This window comes from Eumetopias jubatus, unplaced genomic scaffold (assembly GCF_037043125.1).
Source record: "Eumetopias jubatus isolate StellerSeaLion01/CBP00866 unplaced genomic scaffold, mEumJub1_p1.0 scaffold_8, whole genome shotgun sequence".
Taxonomy (NCBI): domain Eukaryota; kingdom Metazoa; phylum Chordata; class Mammalia; order Carnivora; family Otariidae; genus Eumetopias; species Eumetopias jubatus.
Genome location: NW_028274814.1, coordinates 91,224,177 through 91,251,449, shown reverse-complemented (window position 1 = coordinate 91,251,449; position 27,273 = coordinate 91,224,177). Strand labels below are relative to the sequence as shown.

Genomic DNA, 27,273 nt, shown 5'->3' with positions numbered 1-27,273 from the left:
ATCTAAGACTAGAGGCAGCCTGCTTGACACAGTGTAATTAGGTCTAAAAGCCAATTATATAGTATTTGGTAATTTCCAAAATAATAGAACCTGGAACTTCAGAAGATGTTATGGGATTATTTTTCACATTTCTTCCCTAACCTCTAATTCCTTTTTTATTTACTCAAAAATATCCCTTTCTTCCCATATGCTTTATGTTCACTTACTTCATCTTTTATTTCTTGTTAGAACTATAGCTTATGTAAAGAGTTAAATCCACTAACTATATACTATTTTTATATCATTAATCCCTACCTTTTGAAAATATATCCCAGTAACAAAAAAAGGCTACTAAACTGTAGATGTAACTTATTAGGTTATTAGATTAGCAGACTAGTATCACCAGGTATTCATTAACCTAAAATGTTCTGAATGAGGATTGTATTTTTGTTTTTTTAATTTATTTATTTGACAGAGAGAGACACAGCGAGAGCAGGAACACAAGCAGGGGGAGTGGGAGAGGGAGAAGCAGGCTTCCCACAGAGCAGGGAGCCTGACACGGGGCTCAACCCCAGGACCCTGGGATCATGACCTGAGCCGAAGGCAGACGCTTAACAACTGAGCCACCCAGGCGCCCCAGGATTGTATTCTTTTTTTTTTTTTTTTTTTGTTAGGGTATAAAAATTTATTACATGTACAGAATATGACCACTAACGAATGCAGACAGGCTAGGACACAATGAAACCAGATGGAAGATGGCTGGCTCTTTGGAAAGTGAACAGGTTTGGGTGGCTCGGAGCCTCATGCCACGCAGAATGGTCAGTCAGAAAGGAGAGCATATGCCAAACGCTGCGGAAGGTCGGGGCATTGAGTGACTGCTCTGCGTGCCCCCTGCCTTCCCTGTCTGATCTGGGGCTTCAAGGGATGCCACGCCCGGAAGCAAGCATCTGAAGCAAAGGGGATTCCTAAGGTGGCCCAGGCTTGTCTCTGAAGTCACGGCAACACCATTTTAAGCAATATGTTTAATTGGATGTGATTTCCACAAACTATACACGAAGTTTCTGACCATCACAATTCAGTGAGGTACAAAACATTAAGTTACAGGCTGTGGGAAGAGAAGGCAGCACCAATGGTGGCACCTTCCAATCCTGGCTGGTCTAGGGGTAGGGGGTGGGGGAAGGTTTCGTTATAAACTGAGCCCCTCATTTCAATGTACAAAAGAATTACTCTGATCGATATGAAATTGTATTGAAAACAAAACGGACTAAAAAGCAACTACTACTCTATGTTGGGATGGAAATGGGAGGAAAGAATGAGTCCTTCAAAGCAGGAGGGGAGACAGTTGGGGTAAGGTTCTGTGGCTGTGACCCCAGGTGGTCACTCACGCTGCTCCATTTTTACTTTCGGTGGTCTCAGGAAGGTCCGATTTTTCTTCTCTTTCTTCCCCTTTGTATTTGCTTGGAAGTTTCGCCAGCTGTCCACACACGACCATCTCGACTTTCCTCCAAGTTTTTCTGCCACTCCCTTTCTCGTTTGGCTTTTTCTTGAGCTTCAATTTCTTCTTCCCTTTGTCGCGTCCTTTCATGCGTCTCTTTGGCTTCTCTCTCTTTCAATTTCCAGCGCGGCAAAGAGTTTCACGGTCTGTTTAGATACTGCTTGTTTGAACAGCTCAGGGTCGTCCTCCTCACATTTGTAGGTTTTCCTTCCTTCTTTAATTGCTTTTTTCCTCTCTTTCACAGTGTGTTCCACGTATTCTCTTCCTGCCTGAATTACATCCAGGGTCCTCTTCTTTTGTTCCTGATCCAGTAGCAACTTGTAAGCTTTGTCCACAGCTTCGAAAGCCCTTTGTGCTCTGTCAGCATCATCTTGGTTTTTGTCAGGGTGCACCAGTATGGGTAACTGTCGAAACCTCTTTTTGATTTCTTCATCTGTCACTTCCGGATCTAGCTGAAGAATTTCAAATGGGTTCAGGTTGAAGTAGGAAGAACCAGGACGGGTCAATCTTTCAGTCTGATTTTTGGATGTTAGAACTGAATCTCGGGCGCCTGGGTGGCTCAGTTGCTTAAGCGACTGCCTTCGGCTCAGGTCATGATCCCGGAGTCCCGGGATCGAGTCCCACATCGGGCTCCCGGCTCAGCGGGGAGCCTGTTTCTCCCTCTGACCTTCTCCCCTCTCATGCTGTTTCTCTCTCTCTCTCTCTCTCAAATAAATAAATAAAATCTTTAAAAAAAAAAAAAAGAACTGAATCTCTCTTCTCTATTTGTTTCACCTCACTGTAGAAGGTCATAAATGCTTCCTCGGTGCTCCCTCCGCCAGCCGAAGCCCCGCTCTCTCCAGGAGCCGCCATTTCCCCCCAGGATTGTATTCTTGAAGGTAAAATATTAAAAGCAAGAATGCCCAGGGGCGCCTGGGTGGCTCAGTTAAGCGTCTGCCTTCAGCTCAGGTCATGATCCCAGGGCCCTGGGATGGAGAGCAGGGAGCCTACTTCTCCCTCTCTCTCTGCCTACCGCTCCCCCTGCTTGCGTTCTGTCAAATAAAAGTCTTTAAAAAAAGCAAGAATGCCTGGTTTCCATGTTGCTGTAATGGGGAATAAAACATTAAGTCTTAACCAGTATTAACGTTGAATGGATTTGTTCTTGTTAATACAACTCATAAAAATTCAGTCCCCACAGCATGGGTTTATTTATTGGTAATCTTTTCTAGAGGTGCTGAAAACTAATTCTGCAAATATATTAACTGACCACATAATGTAAGTAAAATTTTACCTAATGTTCAGTGATATAAACATTTAAACTATACAATTAAATAGTCAAATGGGAAATGAAAATTAAGAGGGATTAAACAAACACCCCCTCACCCCAGAAACTCTCAGACTAAACAGATATTTAACAGGGACCACTCACCCATGCATTTCTTTTTTTTTTTTTTTTAAGATTTTATTTATTTGAAAGGGAGAGAGTGAGAGAGAAAACACAAGATGGGGGAGGGTCAGAAGGAGGAGGCCCCCCGCTGGGCGGGGAGCCCGATGCGGGACTCGATCCCAGGACTCCAGGGTTGTGACCTGAGCTGAAGGCAGACGCTTAACGACTGAGCCCCCCAGGCGCCCCATGCATTTATTTCTATAACGTATACAGGTAATACTTAAAATTCTCTACTATGATAATGCATTGATTTGAGATTTCAAATTAAAACTTAACCCATTTTCAGTTTCCCAATGTTTATGGTAGTCAAATTTATTCACTCTTTGGGACATGTTATTTTTATGATAAGCAGGTTGTGTATAATCACAATTCAATAATCTGGTAAGTCAGAAACCAAAACCAAAATCAGAACCACGTCCTTCTTGGATGAAATAGTATCTTGCTGAGTATATCCTTTAGTACAGGACTCTGGGTAGATATTTCAAAGAGAGTGCTCCCTTTGGATCTGGATAGCGTAAATTTTTATTTTTATTTTTTTTAAAGATTTTATTTATTTGTCAGAGAGAGAGAGAGAGCACAAGCAGGGGGAGCTGCAGGCAGAGGGAGAGGGAGAAGCAGACTCCCCGCTGGGCGGGGAGCCCGATGCAGGACTCGATCCCGGGACTCGATCCTGGGACTCCAGGATTGTGACCTGAGCCGAAGGCAGACGCTTAACCGACTGAGCCACCCAGGCGTCCCCCGGATAGCATAAATTAATTGGAGAACTTATACTAAATTAGAATCAGATTTAGAAGAGAAACAAAACTGTCCTTATATCCAATAGTCTGAGAATGATTTGCAATCACCACAGATATTATTTCTTTCAAGACTTTTGTTTCTCAAACTGTTGTACACAGAAAAATACAAACTTTTACATTAAAACTGAGAAATTTATTGATATTTTTTCATGATGGAGTAAGTGGAATTAAATTAAACAAAAAATATACAGCTTGAAACAGCAGAAATAATCCTAAAATTTTTAAGACGATTGTACACTTATGGCCAAAATAAAACGAACAGTTTTTAATAATTACATCACTTTAAAAATTCTGCTCAATAATTTATCTGAAATTAAACACATATGATGATAACTGGGTTCTGGGCACCTTGTAAAATGAAATTATCCTTCCCCCAAAATTGTGATCCTAGTAAAACAGTGGTTCGGTTCAGCTCCTTACCCAAAGAAGCCACTTCTCCATTCTATCACTTATAAACATGTCAACTATTAGTCTTTTCTGATTTGTAAGGATGACAATTTTGGTTCCATTTAAAAAATGTTTCCAGTAGGCAGAGATGTAGAACTCAGCCTCACTCAGTAGAGTAGAGGATCAGTATTTCAACATATTGGTCATGGCTTTCTTCTAGTGCTCACTGAGGTCACATGTCCTCATTTAATTATAAATGTTAAAAGGTAAAATTACATCTTAACAGCAGCCAAAAATTTATATATTTTTTATGTATTTACAATATTGTACATATTTACATGCCCACATCAAATACTGAACTGTAGAAATAAGAGACCACTTATAGAGGCATTCATTTAATGCCCCAGCATTATCTTCTTGTGCAAATTAAAACTGTTCTCAAACTTCCAGAAAGCTAAAGACAGTCAACATTGCGAAGGCCGCCATCCATGGTTAAAGAGCCAAACCTAAAACACAAAAGAAAAAAGGAAATCTCAGATGATTCATTTATTTGGCCCCCAATATTTTAAAGAAGAATATAGGAGACTTTTCAGATGAACAAGCTGTTAAAGAGTTTAAGCAACTATGATTTGCTCTATTTCTTACTGAAACGCAGTGGTATTATTATAAATACGTGAAAAAAATACCAATCGGTGGCTTGGGAGATGTTCCTTTTTTTTTCCCCCCAAAGATTTTTATTTATTTATTTGAGAGAGAGAGAGCGAGCACGTGTGCCAGAGAGCACACACGGGGAGGAACAGCAAAGCTAGAGGGAGAAGCCGGCTGCCCGCTGAGCAGGGAGCTTGACGTGGGGCTTGATCCCAGGATCCTGGGATCCTGAGCTGAGCCGGAGGCAGACGTTTAACTGACTGAGCCACCCAGGCGCCCCTTGGGAGGACTTCTTAAGAGAAAAAGGTGAGGGATGTGATCTAGAAAGTATTAGGAAAAACCGGATAACTTCTTGGTGGGGTGGGATTTAGAAAAGCAAAGATAAGAAGGAGTTGGGAGTGTGACATACTCAATGGGCAGTAAGGAATGCAACCTTGCTAGAACAGAATGTTATTCTGGGGACTAGCAGGAAGTAAAGTTGAGTGAATGGGCTGGGCCAGAGTATTCCATTCTTTGAATTCAAGTGTGAATTTAGACTTGACCTTTTAGGTAACAGGAGTTTAGAAATTTTTGAGCCAAAGGAGTATGCCAGTAGATCAGTGTTTCGGAAGATTGTTTTGGCTTAATAGCCATGACAGATGGGAAAAACCTAGGCTTAGGAAGATAGGTGGTAGGTTATCACCACAGCTCCCCTGTGAGGAGGAAGGAGGTCTGATGAGGCCAAGGGGGGGAATATGGAAACATTCTGAAGGAAGATTACCAAACTTGATGAAAGGCAGTAAAAAAGAGAGTTAGTATAAAAATAACCTATGTTCAAGGGAGCAGGAAAAAGGTGGTTCCCACTGCAAAGAATGAGGAAATTGGAGGGGAAACTGAGTTGGGAAGGGTGATATGATGTGATTTTAGATACAAAAGAAATGAAGTGATAATGAGACAGCCACATGGAGACAGTGCTCATTAGTTCTGGCACAAATCCGTAAGCAGTCATTTAACATTTAAGCTATGATTATGCCATGTTATATCACCCATATATTGTCAAATAAATTTGCAGATAAAATAGGGGAAAGTGACTTATGGGACATGGTTTAAGAAGTGAGGATTTTATGTCACAAGGCAGAAGAGATTCAATATAAGTTTGTTAAAGCATATCTTAATAGTCTCTTCTTGCTGATATTTAGCTCAAGTTGTGAAGAAACTAAATTGGGTACTATAAAAAAGTTAGATAATTACTATGTAATTGCTAGAAACCAATAGAAAAAAAGATTTTAAAACCAAAAGGCTGGGCGCCTGGGTGGCTCAGATGGTTAAGCGTCTGCCTTCGGCTCAGGTCATGATCCCGGAGTCCTGGGATTGAGTCCCGCATCGGGCTCCCTGCTCCTTGGGAGCCTGCTTCTCCCTCTGCCTTTCTCTCTCTCTGCCTCTCTCTCTCTCTCTCTGTCTCTCATGAATAAATAAATAAAACCTTTAAAAAAAAAAGGCAATTCACACACACACACAAATTTGAATAAACATAAAAAGATACTTCATATCACTATAACCAAAGAAATGCAAATTAAAATAAGATAACCTTTTTTACTAAACAAATCAGCAAACATTAAAAATGGTAACATTCGGGGTACCTGGGTGCCTTAGTTGGTTAAGCCTCGGACTTTTGATTTTGGCTGAGGTCATGATCTCAGGTTTGGGAGACTGAGCCCAGTCTCAGGCTCTGAGCTCAGTGAGGCATCTGCTTGAGATTCTCTCTCTCCCTCTCCTTTTGCCCCCACCCCCTACTTGTGCATGTACACTCTCAAATATTTAAAAAATAATGATTCTAGATTTATTTATTTATTTAGAGAGAGCAAACAAGCATGGGGAGGGGAAGAGGGAGAGGGAGAAAAATCCTGAAGCAGATTCCCCGCTGAGCATGGAGCCCAAGGCAGGGCTCCATCTCCTGAACCTGAGATCATGACCTGAGCCAAAATCGAGTCGTACGTTTAACTGACTGAGCCACCCAGGCACCCCAATAAATTACGATTCTAATGAGATGTACAAAAAATAACGTGCAAAAGATTTTCATTTTCACAAACTGATTCAAATAAGCAAATAATTCTATTAACCAGTGCTACTATGAAATGGAATCAATCACAGTTGACTTGTCTTTATCCAAGCAACCCCAAACACATTAAAAGGCATCATGGAAATCCCAAAACAAAAGGGTTCTGACTTTATATCCTTTCCCCATTACTTTAACCTACTGATACAGGACAACAGACAGGTACAAGTATAGATCTATATGTACTTCCTTCCGTAAAGAAAAAATCACAGGGCAGAATAATATTTGCATTACTTACCTTTCTAAGATATGATTATTTTCAGCAAGTTCTTTAACCACCCCTTCCATTTCTTCCTTTAATTTCTTCATACTATACAAACAAAACAAGTATCAATGTCTCTGCTCAAAAAAGTATGCAAATGTTTTAGAATTCAATTATGTTTTAGTTCTCTAGATTAGACTAAGCCATTAAATAACATTTGCAAATGTATTCACAACAAACACCCAAAATTTCAAAATAAAAGAGCAAGATCACACAAAAAATAAAAATGAATGGAAACATCATAGTTACCAAATAATAAATTTCTTACCCGAGAGTCATTTCCACTAATGTATTAGAACATGGATAAATTGGGGTCATGGTATGTTTGATTCCACTGGAGGCTGCAAACATTTTCTGGGGCAAAGTTTCTTGTAACTGAAACATCAAAAAAACCTACATCAATCACTGAACAAAGTACAAACTACAGATCTTACATTAAATGTTACACTTTTTTTTTTTTAAAGATTTGATTTATTTATTTGACAGAGAGAAAGCGAGCACAAGCAGGGGGAGTGACAGGCAGAGGGAGAAGCAGACTCCCCGCTGAGCAGGGAGCCCGATGTGAGGCTCAATCCCAAGACTCTGGGATCATGACCTGAGCTGAAGGCAGATGCTTAACCAACTGAGCCACCCAGGCGCCCCAAATGTTACACATTTTATAAGCCCTTTATAGCTTTAAATTTTAATTTCAAAACTGTGAATGATACAGTACTTAACACTTTATTTTTTACTTTTTTTTAAAAAGGGCTCTGGCTTTTTTCCCAAGAGTGTTGAGAAACCGTGGTAAGATTTTTTTTTTTTTAAGATTTTATTTATTTGACAGAGAGAGACACAGCGAGAGAGGGAACACGAGCAGGGGGAGTGGGAGAGGGAGAAGCAGGCTTCCCCCTGAGCAGGGAGCCTGATGTGGGGGCTCGATCCCAGGGATCGAAGGCAGATGCTTAACGACTGAGCCACCCAGGCGCCCCTAAATCAACACTTTAAAAAATCCTCTTTTTACAGATGATTAAAAGAATGTTTTATCAGATGCTTTTAATTGTAAAAGATCTAAGTTCTGAAAAGCTGGCTTAAAACACATATTACAAATGGGCAAACAGAACTGAATATAAGGTGTATTATGTCCCACTTCTCTCTTTTCAATCATTTCAAATATAAGCTGAGAAGAAATGTATTTTTTTCCAAACAGGAAAAAGATTTTTTCTAGATACTTTTGATAGTCATACCTCATTTGTATACTCTTGATACTTTGATACTTCTTCTTCAATATCAAAACACTGATTAGTTAAGGATAATAACTGTTTCCTAAGATGAAGCATCTTTCTGAAAACCAAAAAGAATCAATTAATAAGCAGTCTAATGAAATATTAATCTTATTTACAATATACAATGTACACTGAATTGTACATTGTGCAGTCAACCACTAAGGTTACTTACCTCATCCATTCTTCTGACTTATCCAAAAATGCCTCATATTTTTTAACACATTCATCTGTAAAGTGGGTCATAGCTTTTGTTGCATGGTAATACAGTTTTTGCCTATAATTTAGAAATAATCACAGGCTTAAACCAATGTGATGGTTTCTATTTCCAATATTAAAAACTTTTCAAATACATAAAATTTATGTTTCTTAATAATGACTGTGTGGCTTTAGAATATTTATAGTAGAAAGCCAAAGGTTTCTAAGATACACATTATAGCAGCAAGAAGTGAAAGAGAAGGTTCATAATGGAGAATGGTCAGAACGTATTTAATGAAGTTAAGAAAGAGGTTAAATCTGTCCTTGCCTATGTTCTCTATTATCTATCCTTCTGCAATCAAAGCACATGACGTAGAAGATGCCCCCTCGTTATCCCTTCTCCTTAACCTCTCAACCAGGGACCAGACAAGTGGCCTCAAATATGTGCACACACAGTAACAATTCTGTAAAGCCAAGATTAAAATGTATTTTTTTATTATAATTAATTTCAACTTTGAGAGGAATTATATTAATAACATAACCAAAAATAATTGTTAAATACAATAAGGACACTTACTTATCAAATTTGTGGATCTGTTCTTCATTATAAGCTAATCCTAAAAATAAGAAATATTACTTCTGTAAATGTAGAATCACAAAATCACGCACACTTTTTTCTTTCGAGATTATGACTTCAAAAAGGCTAAGAGTTAGATGACACAAACTCATGACGCATGGGTTAGATATACAGCTCACAGATGCTTTTAATTGATCTGTACAGTGTTAACATAAAAAAAATTAACTGCCAACATTTAAAAATCAGGGTATTTCTTTCTTTCTTTTAAAGACTTATTTACTTATTTAAGTACTCTCTACACCCAATGTGGGGCTCAACCCATGACCCCGAGATCAAGAGTCGTATGCTCCACTGACTGAGCTAGCCAGGTGCCCACAAGATATTTCTAATAAAATCTGTATTTCCAGCTTCTCTTGAGAATAGGAAGATTTTTGGGCAATGAGTTTGGTGAATCTGAGTAGTGACTCTCCCCTTCAGATGCGTATCTCCTCTCCTATCCTCCTCAGTCTCCACTGGCCGATTTCATTCCTTTCTGTTACATGACTGGTCTCTAGAGATTTTAGAGTTCAGAACCCTTAATTTAAAATATTCAAAAAGTTGGTTTTAAGAATAATTTTTAGTATATCTCCTTCCCAACAGAATCAATTTTTTTCTTTTTTTTTTGGATTTAGGTTAAGAAGACGCTTTATTGTAAAGGATTCTTGCAAGAAGGGGAAGAGACTATGGCAAACGGGCAACCCCTCTCATCGGGAGATCTGGGAGCGTTCAAAGATTAGGCAGAGAAGGGCCTTCCTTCACTAGGGAGGACTGAAGATGTTCCCTGGGTGTAGGGAGATGGACAGGACAGTAGAGCATGAGGACTCTAAGCTCAGTTTATTCTGAGGAGGGCCCTTCAGGAGGGGCTGTGTGCTGTTTGGGGCAAAGGTGGGTCAAAGTTCAGGGATGTGGGCAGGGAAAGAAGTTTCAGGTTTGGTCAAGTCAGGTATTGTCTAGACTGGTCAGGGGAGATAGGGTTCAAATCACTGACAAGACAAAGAACGGGAATTGGAGGGTTGAGTCTGGCCTTGTCACATGTAAACAAGGGGGAAATCTGTGAGTGTTGAAATAACTTAAGGAGCCACCCCATAAATATACCAAATTAATTCAACTGAATTACAACTACTAGAGGTGATTCATTAGATTAACAAATGGCAAACTTTACTTACTTCGTTCTGCTTTGTCTTTTTTGAACTGATAGTAAATCTCTGTGATACAATTTAGCAGGACTTGTAGCTTTTCTACACTACGTAGGGGAAAAAAATCCAAATAAATTAATTGAGTCAATGTGAAAAAGGACATTTAATAATAAGAGCAGAAGCTACCAATAAAATTATATAACCTACTGTCTATCTTTTGGATGAGTGCCTTCTTGATGGGCCCATGTATCTGCCAGCAGACCACCTGGAGATAATTTGCCTTCGATATCCTGAAGACTGGTTTCTATTGTTCCCTGAGAACTGGAAAGCTAAATAAAACCAATGGGTTGAGATTCAGATTAGCAAAATACAGAAATGATACATTGCCAAAGGAGTCTAAAGTCTTAATTGTACTGCTTTTGTGGATTACGTCAATTCAAAGTCAGAAAAATTATTTTTATTTTTAAAGGCAAGGACAGTATCTTGGTTTGATTTTCCACAAAGAGTATTATATGATAATAAAATATGAGATTAACTAGTATTAAAACATTTTATAAAACATTTCTTACATTAAATATCCTTTCTTAAAAAACATACAAAATCCTTTCATTCAATTTACCTTGTTTCTTTACCTGTAAAATATGGTTAACGGTCTATATCTCATAGAGTTGTTATGAAAGTCAAATAGGAGAACCATGAGCATGGTCCCAATGACTGTCATAATTCTGTGAATACTTACTCTCAACAACTTGGTGTGTATGTCTGAAATTTCACCTAACTCTGCTGCTTCTAGGTTGATCTTCATCAGCTTTTCATATCTGTATGAAAAACAAGTATGGAAAAATTAAATGAGCATAATGAATATATAGATTTTAAAAGGTGTTTTTACAAATTAGATCTGAATTTTTATTATAACTACTTAAGAATAAAATACTGAATGCAAAGCCTACAAGCAACAGATTCCAAGAAAACTTGCTGTCTCTGTGAAGAAGGAATTTTATATACTTCTACTAACAAATTTTTATACGAGATAAAATAAAAAAGACAATTTCCAAGTCTAATGCCAGGATAATAGTCAAAATACTAGATTGCAGAATAGTACATACTGATTTCATTTACTGTATTTCCTCTGCAGTATAAATAATACAGCCTAGGAACGGGGAAATCTAAAATATCATTCTGTTTCAAAAAACAGTCTCAGGGATAAGATTAATTAATAAGTAATAATAAACTAAAAGTAATCCCCAAATTCTATAAATACTACCAAAATACAGTTCTAGAATACTCCTTCCTACTTCCTTTGTTGACTGCAGTTTTTATATTTTCCTATTCAGTGTCTAATTTGCAAGGTTTAAAAATGAGGTGTTTTTATGTCAGATTACCTTTTCCTTTGTAAAGGGTAGGAGAAAATGCCACCAAATGTTCATTTCTTACTGAGACAACTAAATTTTGTCTTTGTGAGGAATTAACTTAATCTATGGTTGTACTTTAATACAAACACTTGCATAGCATACTGTATTATGCCAAGGATAACTAAATAATGAAAGAGAAATGGGACAATGTTTAACATTTTAACCACTATTAGTAAGGAAGTAATCTACTCACACTTTCACAGTTTTTTCAATGTTTCTGATGCAGAAATCCAGTGTGATCACAACTTCTGTCTTTTTGTGAACAGTTTCATTATAATCATCTTTAACTAATTCTCTAAAAAATAGTAATATTCTCATTAGTTTATCTAAGGAATGATTTGGTTTTTTAAAAAAGTTTTCTCTTGTTTATCACTAATTACACTGCTGTTACTACTGTTCAGACAAATTTATTAACAATCTTGTTATATTATGAAAGCCAATTCATTTTTTTCCCCCTTGGGCTGAGTCTTGCCAATTTACTTTTTATTACTGGAAGCATTACTGTGAGCCCTATACTTATCCAGGGCACAAACCATTAATTACTACTTATTAAGTTAAGAGTTTGGAAATCTAAGGCATTAAAATTATTAAGGAATAAAAGCAAATCTATAATCACATGAATAAGCTAAATAGCATTATGCTTTATACCAGAATTAATTTTTATTATTCATAGTAGATTATGATCTCTGAAGAAGCAAGATGACATAGTAAATAATAAAACTGGAGGGCTTTTGGTCTACATTAAGGGTCAACAAACTAAACTGGTTTTTGCTGAGAATGACATTTATATTTTCAAAGGTTGTAAAAACAAAGAAGAGACCTTATGTGGCCCACAGAGTCTAAAATATTTACTAACTGAAAAAGTTTATCAACAGTGATCTACACTAAAAACTATTTAAAAAAAAACCAAACAAACCCCAAAACCAAAAAACAAAGCAAAAAACTATTTCTCATGACTTTTTTTTTTAAGATTTTATTTATTTATTTATTTGAGAGAGAGAATGAGAGAGAGAGAGAGCATGAGAGGGGGGAGGGTCAGAGAGAGAAGCAGACTCCCTGCTCTGCAGGGAGCCCGATGCGGGACTTGCTCCCGGACCTCCAGGATCATGACCTGAGCCGAAGGCAGTCGCTTAACCAACTGAGCCACCCAGGCGCCCTCTCATGACTTATTAAACTAAAAGTTAATAGGTAAAAGAAACAAAAGCTTTATGGAGCAGTGACTGTGGTAGATAACAAGAGCAAGAGAACACGAGAGCTGTTAGTAACAATACCACAAAAGTAAACAGAGTCAACACTTAAAGAGTTTTCTAGAAATTATTTAGTAAAAAGGAAAAGGGCTTCTTAATGGAAAGAGAAAAGCATAGGCTTACAAGCTGGATATGTGAACACCTAAAAAACCCCATCAATTTATGGATTTAACATAAAGGTGACAGGCAAAAAAAAAAGTGTCATTCTTCTTTCTTCTTAAAGCACCAGCAGAACAGGAATGATGAAATGCCTCATACATGTTTTTGCAAGAAGGGAAGAATACGTGTGAGGCAGATATACATAAACTGTCACAAGCATTAAAGATAAGGAGCACTATGAGCCCAGGGAACATGAAGCCATTACTAAGTGTATATAAAAATCAAAAGCCTCAAATGATATACAGAAACTGGAGGCATGATGTTCAAGGGAGACCATTTATTCTCTGCTTCTAGCAGAGGAAAGGAGGATCTACAAATCATGAAAAAAGAGCAAATCATATTCATCCACAAAATATTTCTTAGAGTTACTTTCAGGGGAAGAGAACACTTAACTAGATGATCAATATTCTGACCTAGGATAACTATATTAAGTGATTTAGTTAAAAAAAAAAGTAATTTCATTTTTTAAAAAAGATTTTATTTATTTGACAGAGGGAGAGAGAGAGCACAAGCAGGGGGAGCAGCAGGTAAAGGGAGAGGAAGAAGCAGGCTCCCTGAGGAGCAGGGAACCTGATGTGGGGTTCGATCCCAGGACTGGATCAGGACCTGAGCTGAAGGCAGTCGCTCAACCAACTGAGCTACCCAGGCGTCCCATGTATAATTTCACTCATATGAAAAGTCTAGAATAGGAAAATCTATATAGATAGAAAACATATTTGTGGTTGCCTGGGGCTAGGAGGTTATGGGGGAAATGGGGAGTGACTGCTAATGTGTACAGGATTTCTTTTTGGGGTGACAAAAATATTCTACAATGAGTGGTGATGGCTGCACAACTCTGTGAATGCACTAAAAATCATTGAATTATACACTTAAAAATGGGTAAATTAAACAGTATGTGAATTATAGCTCAATAATGCTGTTAGAAAAATAAAGTTGAGAGTATCCTTCATTTGGGAAAAAGGCAAGAAAGAAAGGAAGATTCTGAGGACATAAACTCTAGAACAAGTACAGATTGTACTGCATTATAACACCACCAAAGCCGGGGCAGCTGGGTGGCTCTGTCAGTTAAGTGTCTGCCTTCGGCTCTTGTCATGGTCCTGGGGTCCTGGGATCAAAGCTGCACATCAGGCTGCTCAGCAGGGAGTCTGCTTCCCCCTCTCCCTCTGCTTCTTCCCCTTGTTCGAGCTCTTTCTCTCTCTCAACTAAATAAATGAAATCTTAAAAACAAAACAAAACAAAAAAATGACAAAGCCTACCAAGATAGTGAGATGACAGCCCCCAGTCAAGGTCCTTGGAAAAAGACAGCATTTACCATCACATTGTACAGTGTGGCATTAAGTTTTAAAATTCAGATACTATTTGTCCTATCTGTCTCACAAGGTTGTTGTAGGAATCAAATGAAAAAATATACTGCTAAATGTGTTGTAAACTAAACGTGAAACAAATGTATTATACTAAAACCCAAGGGACACCTGGCTGGCTCTGCTGGTGGAGCATGTGACTCTTGATCTCAGGTTCATGAGTTTGAGCCCCACTACTGGGTGCAGAGATTACTTAAAAAGAAAACCTTTTTTTTTTTTTTTTTAGAGAATTGTTTTATTTTATTTTATTTTATTTTATTTTATTTATTTATTTGACAGAGAGAGACATCGAGAGAGGGAACACAAGCAGGGGCAGAGAGAGAGGGAGAAGCAGGCTTCCTGCTGAGCAGGGAGCCCAATGTGGGGCTCGATCCCAGGACCCTGGGATCATGACCTGAGCCGAAGGCAGACGCTTAACCGACTGAGCCACCCAGGTGCCCCAAAACAAAATCTTTAAAAACAAAACAAAATGAAACAACAGAAAAACCCCAAGCACTTGACCCTATCTAGTCTGAAGAGGTAAAGTATCAATGATGGGGTGGTTACCACGTATTTTCAAATTTCAATCTATTACTTACATTAACCATCGTATCCCCTTTCGCATTAATTCCTGATAAAGCAGCAAGGTACTGGCAACTTTACAGGCATAACACACAACTCCTGTTATTGCCTAATGAAGAAACATAATATTTGGTGCTAACTGTGGTACAGGGTAAGAAAAAACTTCTACATAACAATTTTCAAGCTTATATATTTTTATCCGGTTAATTAAAAACACAAACTACCCATTTCTAAAAGCTAAGGACAGATACAATAAATATTTCATTCTTTTTGTTTCTTTAAATATTTTATTTTTAACATGATAATGTTAAAAATGCACTGCCTCTACAGAGAAAATTTTCTTAGGAGTTCAAGAAAAGATATAAAGAAGAAAGAACACAAAATAATTTGCAATGGATAATCATTTAAATGAATAATTTCCTAGATCATATAGGCATATGTAAAGATAATATACTTTATTGCTTCCACTACTGATAATTTTAATTCAGATGTTTACATAGTAATTCTTTTTCATAGTAATTTAATTAAATACTGACCTTAGCCATGCTAGCATCCCCATCTAAATCGTAACGTGGGTGTACTTTAGGGAGGGAAACTGAAATATGAAGTAAAATAATAAAAATCAGAAATAAAGTATTTTGAATAAATTATTATATCCTTTATATAGCAATTTTAAAATTTAAACATTAATCGCTAAATTACCTCTAAATTAAACATTAGTAGAAAACTCTTTAAAGTTCTTTTCCAGGTTAAAAAAAGATCACTTGAAACAATGCTCATTCCTTAACAAATTACCTGAAATATTTCTAAGCAGTTCAATTTTTTCTTAAATATATTCCCACACAATAAGCTCAATGCTTCTCTTTAAATCTAAACCAAATCCGAAAGATCCAAAAAGAAAAGTAAAAATCTGGGTAATTTATTTTTTTCACCAGTAGGATTAATAATTTAAGATCCCAAAATATAGATCTAATTTTTCTTAGACTCCAAAGCCTGGCAGTGTCCTATTCACACTGGACACAATAAACATTTGCTCATATTTATGATACAAAAAGTTATTTTGAGTGTTAGTAAAATACTAAAAGCAGAGAGCTACAGTAAAACACACATGACAAACTAATTTACCATTTTTTGAAACAAAGTATTTAAAGTCAAATTATTGTAGTCTACAAAGGCTTTTCAATTTTATTACTAGTCTCATTCAACTAACTTACAAAATTTTAATGTTTATGAAAATTCTACATTACTGTCATCAATCAACTTTATGAAAATGCCAATTATTTTTACAGGTCATCTTTTTTTTTTTTAAGATTTTATTTATTTATTTGACAGAGAGAGACAGCAAGAGCGGGAACACAAGCACAGGGAGTGGGAGAGGGAGAAGCAGGCTTCCCGCCGAGCAGGGAGCCCAATGCGGGGCTCGATCCCAGGACCCTGAGGATCATGACCTGAGCCGAAGGCAGATGCTGAACTGACTGAGCCACCCAGGCGCCCCATAGGTCATCTTTTTTTAATTTTTAATTTTTTTTAAAAGATTTATTTATTAATGAGAGACAGAGAGAGAGAGAGAGGCAGAGGGAGAAGCAGGCTCCCAAGGAGCAGGGAGCCCGATGCGGGACTCGATCCCAGGACCCTGGGCTCATGACCTGAGCTGAAGGCAGACGCTTAACCATCTGAGACACCCAGGTGCCCCACAGGTCATCTTTTTTTTTTTTTTTTTTAAATGGCTAGCAAGATCACTACGAAAATCCCAACTTACTTTTTTCATATATCAATCCTATGGTACTCAGAGGTTCCCGACTTGCTACAAAGATGGGATTTTCCTCCGTTGTTTTAGGGAAATGCTGTGCCAGTCTTCCAGGTTCTATGACTAAACGTCGTCCTTCATATATAAGTTCTTGATTTGGAGAAATAATTTTGGTTTGTTTATACACCAGTTCATGAAATACAGTAGCACTGTATGAGGAAAATTCAAAAGGACAACATAACTGGGATGGAGTAAGAAGTAAAAATTTTTTTTTTCTTTTTTTGTGCTGAGTATAACAACATTCATTTCTATGTGATACTTCAGATCATGCCCAGTCTATAGATAACACTGCTTTGTTGATGTGGGTACTATGATGTCTATTAAACTGAAAATTCCACATAACCTGTCTAGAAAGCAATCAATTCTAAAATACTTTTATGTCTGAACACCCATGTTGTTGGATATGTGTAGGATACAGGATTCTTAATGTTTAATAACAGGGAGCCAACACAGCAGAGCACTCCGGAGCACAGACTCTAGATCAGACTACCTGGGCTTAAATTCCAGTTCTACTTACTTGCTGAGTCACCTTAAGTTACTTAACTCCTTTGTGCTAAGTTTCCTCGCCTATAAAATGCTAAGAGTTTCACCCACCTCACAGAACCATGGGGAGGATTAAATGCCTCAAACAGCTGAGAACAGTCTCTGCGATATGACTGTATAATATCTGTTAAATGAATAAAGCCAGATTTTTTCAAAATGATGTTTTGGGGAAAAAGTCAGATTCTCCCTGAATAGACCTATGCAACCAAAGAAACATTTCAGCAGCAATGCTGTGATTTGGCTCAGGCTTGAGTGGGCTTTTTATGTTCAAATGTACTCTTAAAATGAAATAGTGGCCAGCACCTAACTATGATACTTTTTTTTTTAAGATTTTACTTATTTGAGAGAGAGAGATCATGAGCAGGGGGAGGACCAGAGGGAAAGGGACAAGCAGACTCCTTGATGAGCTCAAAGCCAGACTCAGGGCTGGATCCCAGGGCCCTGAGATCATGACCTGAGCCAAAATCAAGTTGGCTGCTTAACTGACCAAGCCACCCAGGTGCCCCTATGATACACACTTATTCAGGCTATTACATACCAAAACAAAGATGAATAATATATATTTAACCTAATGTTATATTAGTATTATTTTATATTGATGTTCTACTTAATGTTTATAATATTATCAGTATATTACATATTACATATTAAAATTTAAATATGATTTTATCTAATTGGTTTTACTCCTTAATAAATTGCCAGTAAAGGTCTCTTTATGAGTTTTATGAGACATCAAAACTACTATTTGAATCTTGTCAAAACAGACACTAAGACACACAGAATGGGTATAACGCTTTTCCCCCCCTTCGTTTTAAAAAAACATTTTGAGATCACTGTAGATTCACATGCAGTTCTAAGAAAAAATACACTTTGATGCTATATACCCTTTGCCCAGTTTCTCCCAATGGTAACATCTTGCATATAATATAATATTACAAACAGGATATTGATACTGATATAATCCACCTATGATATTCAGATTTCCCTAGTTTTACGTGTGCGTATATTTAGTTATATGTGATTCTATCACATAGGTAGATTTTTTAAAAATAATATAGGTGTAATGTGTTTTCGTTTAGGTAAAACAAATGCTTATTACTCCAGCACCTAATAAGGGGTTTATGCCACATATGCAAATAATAACTACACTAACTATATTTAAGACTTATGCTTAAATGTTTTTTAAATGACAGGGCAGTACTCTTAAATTTTTTTGTCTTTTTTTTTTTTTTTTTTAAAGTAGGTCCTATGCCTAACATGGGGTTTGAACTCAGGACCTGGAGACTAAGAGTCGCATGTTCTAATGACTGAGCCAGCCAGGTGACCCTGACAGGACAGTACTCTTAATAAAACCCAGCCCATTTACTGGTAGATGTTATTTGTGCTTATGTGATTATCTAAGAGACAAGCTGTAGAAACAGAAATAGTCTTGTAAAACTTGCAGTTTAAGAACAAACTAAGTTGCCTGTAAATTTTATAAAAGTAGAAAATTAACCCTTTCATGCCAAAAATAAGTGAAAAAGAATTTACTAAGCACTCAAACATAATTTCCTAAGTGGGAAGTGGGTGCCTTTGGAGAAGCTGAGACATCTTTTCCATTTCCTCTACTAATTTAGGAGGATAATTATAAAACACAACATTATGATATAGGATGAAAACATAAAAAGGTACTTACGTATTATAGCTATGAATATAAATCTTGTGAGCTGTCATTTGTTGTAGCGAAAAAACATGAATTATCATTCGATGAAGTATATCACTAGTTTCTGCAAAAAACTGGTCAAAACCCCAACACTTTTCCTGATCTGCCTCCAGGATGTTTGCAAGAACAGGAGTAAGTAGAACCTGAAGACCCCTAAAATAGTATTGAAAAAGTTACTTGAAGAGTGAATGTTTTATTTTGTCTAGGTACAAAATCATAATATTTACCAACAAATCAAAGTAACTGCTATTACTTAAGATTGATCTAAAAATTTTTTTAAAGATTTTATTTATTTGAGAGAGAGCGAGAGAGAGAGAGAGCACAAGTGGGGTGAGGGGCAGAGGGAGAGGGAGAAGCAGGCTCCCTGCTCAGCAGGGGGACTTGATCCCGGGACTCCGGGATCATGACCTGAGCCACCCAGGCTCCCCTGATACAAAATTTTAAAAAATCTGCCAACTTTTCAGAAAGTCAGGTAACCTTGGTTTAAAATTACTTGTCAATGAACAAGGGGTTATGGTATTTTTAATGTTAACTTATCTTTTACTGATTATTTTGATTTGTTCCTTCCCAAGTTTTCTTACTTTTCCAAACACACTCTAACATTGTACATACATGGCCATCCAGGTGAGATTAGTGGTTTAGAACCAGGCAGTCATGATAAGATAATGGTTTAATTTCAGGATCTTTAATGTCCTTTTAATACGGCTCTCCAATATATAATTTTTAATGTTGAACTTATACACCTTTTTTTTGTAGTATACTTCTTTAGGAAGTAAAATTAACCATCCAGCAATCAATTAGTGCCAATTCAACTGGGGATAATTTTTGACTAATAAGCTTAAAATTTAAAAAAAAATGAAAAAAAATAAAGACGTTTATTTTTTTCTCATGCTTTCACTGAATTATACAATATACTCAAATAGACTCTCAATTATGGAATTTCAAGTAGTTTTTAAAATATATTCTTTTTTTTTAAAGATTTTTATTTATTTGAGAGAGAGAATGAGAGAGAGAGAGAGACAGCATGAGAGGGGGGAGGGTCAGAGGGAGAGGCAGACTCCCCGCTGAGCGGGGAGCCCGATGTGGGACTCGATCCTGGGACTCCAGGATCATGACCCGAACTGAAGGCAGTCACTTAACCAACTGAGCCACCCAGGCGCCCAAAATATATTCTTTTTTTTTTAAAATGTAGGCTCCAGGGGCGCCTGGGTGGCTCAGTCGTTAAGTGTCTGCCTTCAGCTCAGGTCATGATCCCAGGGTCCCGGGATCGAGTCCCACATCGGGCTCCCTGCTCAGCGGGAAGCCTGCTTCTCCCTCTCTCACTCCCCCTGCTTGTGTTACTACTCTCGCTGTCTCTGTCAAATAAATAAATAAAAAATCTTTCAAAAAAAAAAAAATGTAGGCTCCATGCCCAGCATGAAGCCCAAAGCGGGGCATGGGCTCACAACCATGAGATTGACACCTGAGATCAAGAGTTGGGCACTTAACTGACTGAGCCACCCAGGTGCCCCTAAAATACATTCTTGACTACATAACAGACACTGGAATAATTCCTTGGTGTGGTTATTCCGATTAGTTAGAGGTGGACAGGTGGTAACATGCAAGTTAGTTAAATGAGAATCAACCCAGAAATCTTTGCTATCGGTCTGTCTTCCCACTGAGCTTTCAAAGCTTTGAGAATGTGAGTCTGGGAATAGCAGCAGCTACCTGGTGGCTGCCAGCAGAGCCTGACCTAGAGTAAAGACAAATCAGATTGAAGAGACCAAGTCTTGGTATCACAGTCTGAGTCCAAGGATTCATCTGGGCTTTGAATCACATACACACATAAACTTCTAATTCCAAGGTCAATCTATATCCGTTTTCACTTAAACCAGCTGAGTTAGGTCTTTCTCACTTGCTACCCAGTCTTGGCTAATACATATAATAATTGTTATCTTTTTTTTACAGTTTTTGTATTTTTGATAGTTGTTTTCATTGCTGATTTGTAGTACTTAAAGTCCTTACTATTTAAAAAAAGAAAACAAGATTATATACTTTCTGGTACCTAAGCAATTTTTATCAAAGAATTTTTAACTTGGTGTGCTAAAGACTGATAGAAAGACCTGCTACTCTCCTGAAATACACAATCTGTAGCTCAGATTGCCAAATTACTGACTCCGAGTTTCAACAATATAATTATTAGCCAGTGTTCACTTCCTGACCTCTTTACATTTTATCAGTTTTGCCTGAAATTCCAAAAATGAGTATTTTCTAAATCAAAATTTAACACGAACTATTATTAAAATATTCAATTTCTAGTCTCCAATAAAATGTATTTCTCTGTTAATTCTGGCTGCATGACCCAATTTCATTTTGGAGACTTTTTTTAAGCAACACACAAAAATGAAACTTTCAGACTAGTGGTTCTCAAAAATGATTTTACACCATGTTGCACACTTGAAACTAATGTAAATGTATACCTGAAACTAATGTAACACTGTGTGTAAACTATACTCAAATAAAAAAAAATTTTTAAGTAAAAAAAACCCAAAAAACAACAAAAAAGATTTTAGAAGAACTCTTAATTTAAGTGAGTTTCACAGACATCAAAATATAAAAGATATTTTATTAGCTTATGATATATATGGTTTACATGAGTAATATCTAATATTTAAAATATTAAATAAATACTTAATTTATTTATTTATAGAAAGTCATATAAAAAGCACCCAGATGTTAAGCCAGTAAATCATAACCTATGTTACTTGTAGATTACACAACTCCCATGATCAGGAAAAATGGAAGTTAATTCAGTAATCAGAAATTCTAAATATTGACGAATGCCTTGGCTTTATTTCCAGAGTAAAATCTAAAATAACTTACTCTCTACTTTTAATTTCTTTCTCCTTAAATTTTTCTTTGTGGTAACAGAATTCATGTCTGACAATATAATTTTTTTGAGTTCCGGTTACCAAGTTAAATAAGACCCATCTGAACATTTGAAATAGTGAAAAAAGTAGTAGAAAACTATTAATTCTCACCTTTTCAATAATATGAATACTTTTTAAAATGAGGATAATACCAAACTTTTTGAATGTTTGTTTTTTAGAATTCTAGTTATTCCCATCTGTACCAATGTTTGTGGTCTGTCAATATGGATGGTCAGTACAAAAGATACCAAGGTCCTCAAAGCTGAATCTCTACAGTGGACAGAATTCTACAGTGATTAGCAACCTCAAAAATGTATGCCCTCTGTCCTAATAGAGATCTGCCAAAACTATTTATATAGATCAGAGTTAATCTTTACATTGCCACAAAGACAAAAATCATACTTCAAAGCACATCTAAAATATAGTAATCCGAACCAAATTACACTAAGTATTTGTGATTTTAGTCAACAAAGATTTCAAACAGCGAAGTGCAAAAGAGAACTGGATACACCATACTGACCGAGAAAGACTACAAGAAATAGGCATGTCTCCACTCCAGTCGATTGGTCCATTTTCTGCTTTCTGTACTCCAGATATTGCACCAGAAGGCTTTCCAGTAATTATTTTATACCTTGGGAGGAATAAATGCAGAATAAAATAAGTAGTTCATTAATGCATAGCGTATCAATGGGCTTTGCAAAAATATTTCCTCAGTTGCACCTACAATTATCTACTAGACGAAACTTTGTGATTGATGTTCACAGGATCCATAAAACACTCAAAATACTTTGAATCTGACTGACTGAAGTAGAATAGTGGTTGTACGATTATTTTATATATGCCATAATTAATTTTCATTGGGATCTCAGAGTGCCATATAACAGCATCTTGATGTTCACAACAAAAATATTAATTTTTCCATCTGAAAAAATCGAGCAAACACAAAAAAAGTTACGTTACAGAATGTTTCTAGGCCATAAAAATCCCTTTTACCCATATTATCCAAAGGCAGGCAACTGGACTATGAAATTACTGCAGAATGAACAGTAGCATTCTTTTTTTTTTTTAAACAAGACAACACTCCACACAGCACAGTATCGGAAAGATTCTTTGCAAATTGAAAAAATACATAAACATACAGGAATAGGTGTGTGTACCAAAATTAAAAGACAAATTTAACTGGATCTTTGAGGTAGGTGATAAAAATAAAGAAGACCTGGAGAAAGGGCTGGCAGGGGAGTGAGTCAAGGAGAGCAGCCTGGCGGGTTTCAGCACTTTCCTCAACAAGTGGGAGAGACGTAAAGTTCCATGCCTTCAAAAATACTTTCATCTTGGGGCGCCTGGGTAGCTCAGTCGTTAAGCATCTGCCTTCGGCTCAGGTCATGATCCCAGGGTCCTGGGATCGAGTCCCACATCGGGCTCCCTGCTCCACGGGAAGCCTGCTTCTCCCTCTCCCACTCCCCCTTGCTTGTGTTCCTGCTCTATGTCTCTGTCAAATAAATATACAAAATCTTTAAAAAAAAAATACTTTCATCCAGATGAAAATGCAAAACATAGTATAGCAGTCTTACATAAGTGGATAGATACTATTTCTGGCATAATTTTTAAAAAATATTTTGAGAGAGAGAGAGAACACAAGCAGGGGGTAGGGAGCAGAGGGAGAAGCAGGCTTCCCGACATGGGGCTCGATCCCAGAACCCTGGGATCATGACCTGAGCCGAAGGCAGATGCTCAACTGACTGAGCCACCTGGGAGCCCCTCTGGCATAATTTTTTGTTTGTTTGTTTAAGGTCTACATATATGTGCTCTGAGCAAATCAATATATTCTTTATAAAAGCAGAAGACACCAGGTACCACTGATCTGGACCACGTGCTGCTTTCTCAGGAGAGGTACCCAGGAGTCCTGCCTTAACATATTTTTCACAGAAGAAGGAATTTAATGTGAAAAATAAGTTGCACTCACACGAGAAAGATCTGACTGTGAAGGAATAAGTAGAGATATGTGAGACTAATGCAAGAAAGAAGTGAATAGAATGATGGCAGAATCCTTAAAATTTTTGGAAAAGCTTTACTAATTTTGATAAGACCCACATATAAATACACTAACATGTAAATGAGATGCTGAGGGAACAACACTACTATAATGTGAGATGAATGCATCCTTCAATAGTAAAACAGTTTTTATTACTATTTTAAGCACCTCTGAACATTATCAGTGTTCATGAAAAGCTGTGCATATAAAGAAATAAATTCTTCTAATGGTATATCTGTGCACATGATGACAAAATTATCAGGTATTCCTAGTTGCTGATGAGTCAAACGTTTCCTTTATTAGGGAGCATCATGCTTTTATTTAAACCAATTTTAGGGCAGCAAGAAATGCGCAAAAGCTTTAAAGTGTATGTGTGACAATAAAAACATGATTAAACTGTTAGGTACAATTTATGTTTAACAAGAAAAACACAAATTGCTCTCAGCCTTTTTAATGAAGAGATTTTATAAAATGGGCACTGCTTTAAAGCAGGCTCAAAATGGCGTTACACCAAAATCATCAGTACAGTAATGGATGTCTTCTTCCCATGAATATGCAGACTGTTCTTGCCGAAAACATTGAGATATCCAAGTTTTAGCCAAAGTCATCGTATCAGCTGGTTTTACCTCCTCAAATCAACAAACAGAAAAATATCCTTCTCCCTCAATTTCCTGAAGTGAGATTAGATGAAAAGAGTATATTTTTATAGTTGTGATTATTCAAGTCATGTTTGCTTACAAAAGGCAGGGTTAAATATAAAGGTCTGAGAGAAATGTTAAGATCTAAAGAAGGACTGGATACACTGGGCTGCCTCTCCCTCTGCCTGCTGCCCGCCTTGCTTGTTCTCTCTCCCGCTGTCAAATAAATAAATAAAATCTTGAAAAAAAAATTTCACATCTAGAATTCCACCTCTTTCCTCCCTTTTATTTATTTGAGAGAGAGAGAGCATGAGAGGACAGGGAGGGGCAGAGGGAGAGGGAGAGGCAGGCTCCCCGCTGAGCAGGGAGCCCGATGCAGGACTCGATCCCAGGACCCTGGGATCATGACCTGAGCTGAAGACAGACGCTTAACCCGCTGAGCTACCCAGCTGCCCCTCTCCTTCTTCCTTTATTTTTATTTGGTTTACAACAGTGATTTTATACAGTAACTGTTTCCCAATAATTATGGCAGTACATAAAGGTATAATGTACTAATAAAATACAGTCTTTGGACTGAAACCACAACACTAGAAAAAAATTTATTAAATGTTATATGTATGTATATTAAATGTTATTTCTGAAATGGTAAAAGAAATCAGATCAGTTCCTGAACTGGTAAAAATTTCATTTCTTTTTTTTTAAATTTTATTTCTTTTAGCTCTGGTAATGGTTCTAGTACTCCACAGAAACACTATTTTTTTCAGTTATAGAAAGGAAAACCCCCGATAAGTGGTACACAAAGAGAAATACACAGTGTGCTGAAAAAGAATCCAGAGAGCAGGATATTTTTAATAACGGACCACAGACTGATTCCATTTCACTGTACGTAAGATACTTAAACACAGTATGAAAAATTATGCCTATATACTTTATAAAGCTGTATTCTTATTCAAAACAAAATAGCTTAAAATACCAGAAATGATGGCTAAAATCAGTTTTCATTAGTATACACCCCTAATGTGTGATGAGACAAAGACAGAAATACGATTTTAAAATTATTTCGAATTTTAGATAGAGAAACCACTTACATCACTTCCTTATTCCTACGTGGACCTTCAAATGGTCTAAATGGCAGTGATCCAGTAGCTGCGTGGTAAAATGTTACCCCAATGCTCCAAAGATCAACTGTTGCCCCATACTTCTTCTGATGGTCTTTTCTTAGTACTGCCCTCTCATACATATCAGGATGCTTAAAAAAAAAAGGATGAAGAAACGAACTTGGGTTCTATAGTAATACATTACACATAAATGGGTATTCAATAACACCTACAAATTCCATCATATCAATCAGAGATCAATTCTCCCTATGCCTTTTATCAAATACCAACTTATCTCAATCTGTGTCCAGACTCCAGGCCTACTTTCCAGTTACGATGGAACTGCTCCTATCAAGGGCTAACTTTTCCATCTGTGCTGTGGAACCCACACTATTGTCTCACCAATTCCGGAAATCAGTTCCTGCAATTACCCCTTTTATTTTACGTATCAATTTCCCCCATCGGATCATTCCTTTCAGCTTACATACTTTAAGATCTCCCATTTTCTTTCTCTTTTTGGGGGGTGTGGGAGAGGGAGAGAGAGAATCTTAAGCAGGCTCCACACCCAGCGCAGAGCCCGACACAGGGCTCAATCTTGCGATCCTGAGATCATGACCTTAGCTGACATCAAGAGTCAGACACTTATCTGACTGAGCCACCCAGGCATCCTGAAGATCTCCCATTTTTTTTAAAAAACCCTAAATTGTCCCCACCACCCTTTCTACCTATGACAATTCTCTGCTTCCCACCATAGCAAAACTTCTCAAAATAGCTGTTCACACTTATAACTGCCTTATTTCCTCATCTCCTATTTAGGCCTGTGGCATTAAGTATTATCTATATATATTTTTTTTAAGATTTTACTTATTTGACAGAGAGAGAGAGACAGCACAAGCAGGCAGAGCAGCAGGCACAAGGAGGGGCAGAGGGAGAAGCACAGGAGCCCAGTACGGGGGCTTGATCCCAGGACCCCAGGATCATGATCTGAGTCGAAGGCAGACGCTTAACCCACTGAGTCACCCAGGTGCCCCTTATCTATATACTTTAACTCCCAAAACTATCTCCCGCCCTGAGCTCCAGATTCATGTATTCTACTATTTTCTTTAATATCCAAAATGTAGCTCAAACTTCACATATATAAAATAGACACTTGGTCTTCACTCTCAGACTGCTTTCCTTCTAATCTTTATCCTCTAAGTAAGCAATACCACCATCTATCTAGTTGCTTATACCCTAAACCTTTCAGGCAGCCTTGATTCCTTTTCCTCATCCCTGACATGCAATCCATCAGAGCAAGTCAGATGGATTCTGAGATAAAAATCAAATTTTCTAAAATTATTTCAGAGGACTAGCCTGACTGGGTTGACTGGGGATGTAGCAACCCAGACAAGCAGCTGATCTGATGCTAAACACATGACTTTAAGCCAAGGAGACACTATATTAGAGTTCCGGAGTAGAGATAAATCTTACAGACATGACTTAGGAGCTTACAGGTCCAGACAGAGAT

The 27,273-nt window shown here is 37.3% G+C and overlaps 1 protein-coding gene and 1 pseudogene across 2 annotated transcripts in view; both read right to left on the bottom strand.

Annotated features, from left to right (window-relative positions):
* Positions 1 to 668: 668 nt before the first annotated feature.
* LOC114215001 (dnaJ homolog subfamily C member 8-like) lies at positions 669 to 2,326 on the bottom strand (annotated as a pseudogene).
* A 1,502-nt stretch (positions 2,327 to 3,828) lies between these two features.
* TBK1 (TANK binding kinase 1) overlaps positions 3,829 to 27,273 on the bottom strand; it is a 40,319-nt gene continuing 16,874 nt past the window's right edge. Inside the window, exons 6-21 of one of the 2 annotated variants that reach the window (XM_028110852.2) lie at positions 25,758 to 25,918; positions 22,520 to 22,630; positions 19,064 to 19,243; positions 16,798 to 16,994; positions 15,575 to 15,633; positions 15,056 to 15,147; positions 11,904 to 12,005; positions 11,038 to 11,116; positions 10,506 to 10,627; positions 10,329 to 10,405; positions 9,124 to 9,163; positions 8,524 to 8,625; positions 8,313 to 8,409; positions 7,358 to 7,464; positions 7,066 to 7,137; positions 3,829 to 4,590 (exon numbers count right to left, since the gene is read on the bottom strand). In XM_028110852.2, coding sequence (XP_027966653.1) covers positions 4,539 to 4,590; positions 7,066 to 7,137; positions 7,358 to 7,464; positions 8,313 to 8,409; positions 8,524 to 8,625; positions 9,124 to 9,163; positions 10,329 to 10,405; positions 10,506 to 10,627; positions 11,038 to 11,116; positions 11,904 to 12,005; positions 15,056 to 15,147; positions 15,575 to 15,633; positions 16,798 to 16,994; positions 19,064 to 19,243; positions 22,520 to 22,630; positions 25,758 to 25,918 — 1,650 coding nt within the window. In that variant the 3' untranslated portion in view covers positions 3,829 to 4,538. The remainder of the gene's footprint in view (positions 4,591 to 7,065; positions 7,138 to 7,357; positions 7,465 to 8,312; positions 8,410 to 8,523; positions 8,626 to 9,123; positions 9,164 to 10,328; positions 10,406 to 10,505; positions 10,628 to 11,037; positions 11,117 to 11,903; positions 12,006 to 15,055; positions 15,148 to 15,574; positions 15,634 to 16,797; positions 16,995 to 19,063; positions 19,244 to 22,519; positions 22,631 to 25,757; positions 25,919 to 27,273) is intronic. The other variant, XM_028110853.2, reaches the window with a different exon arrangement.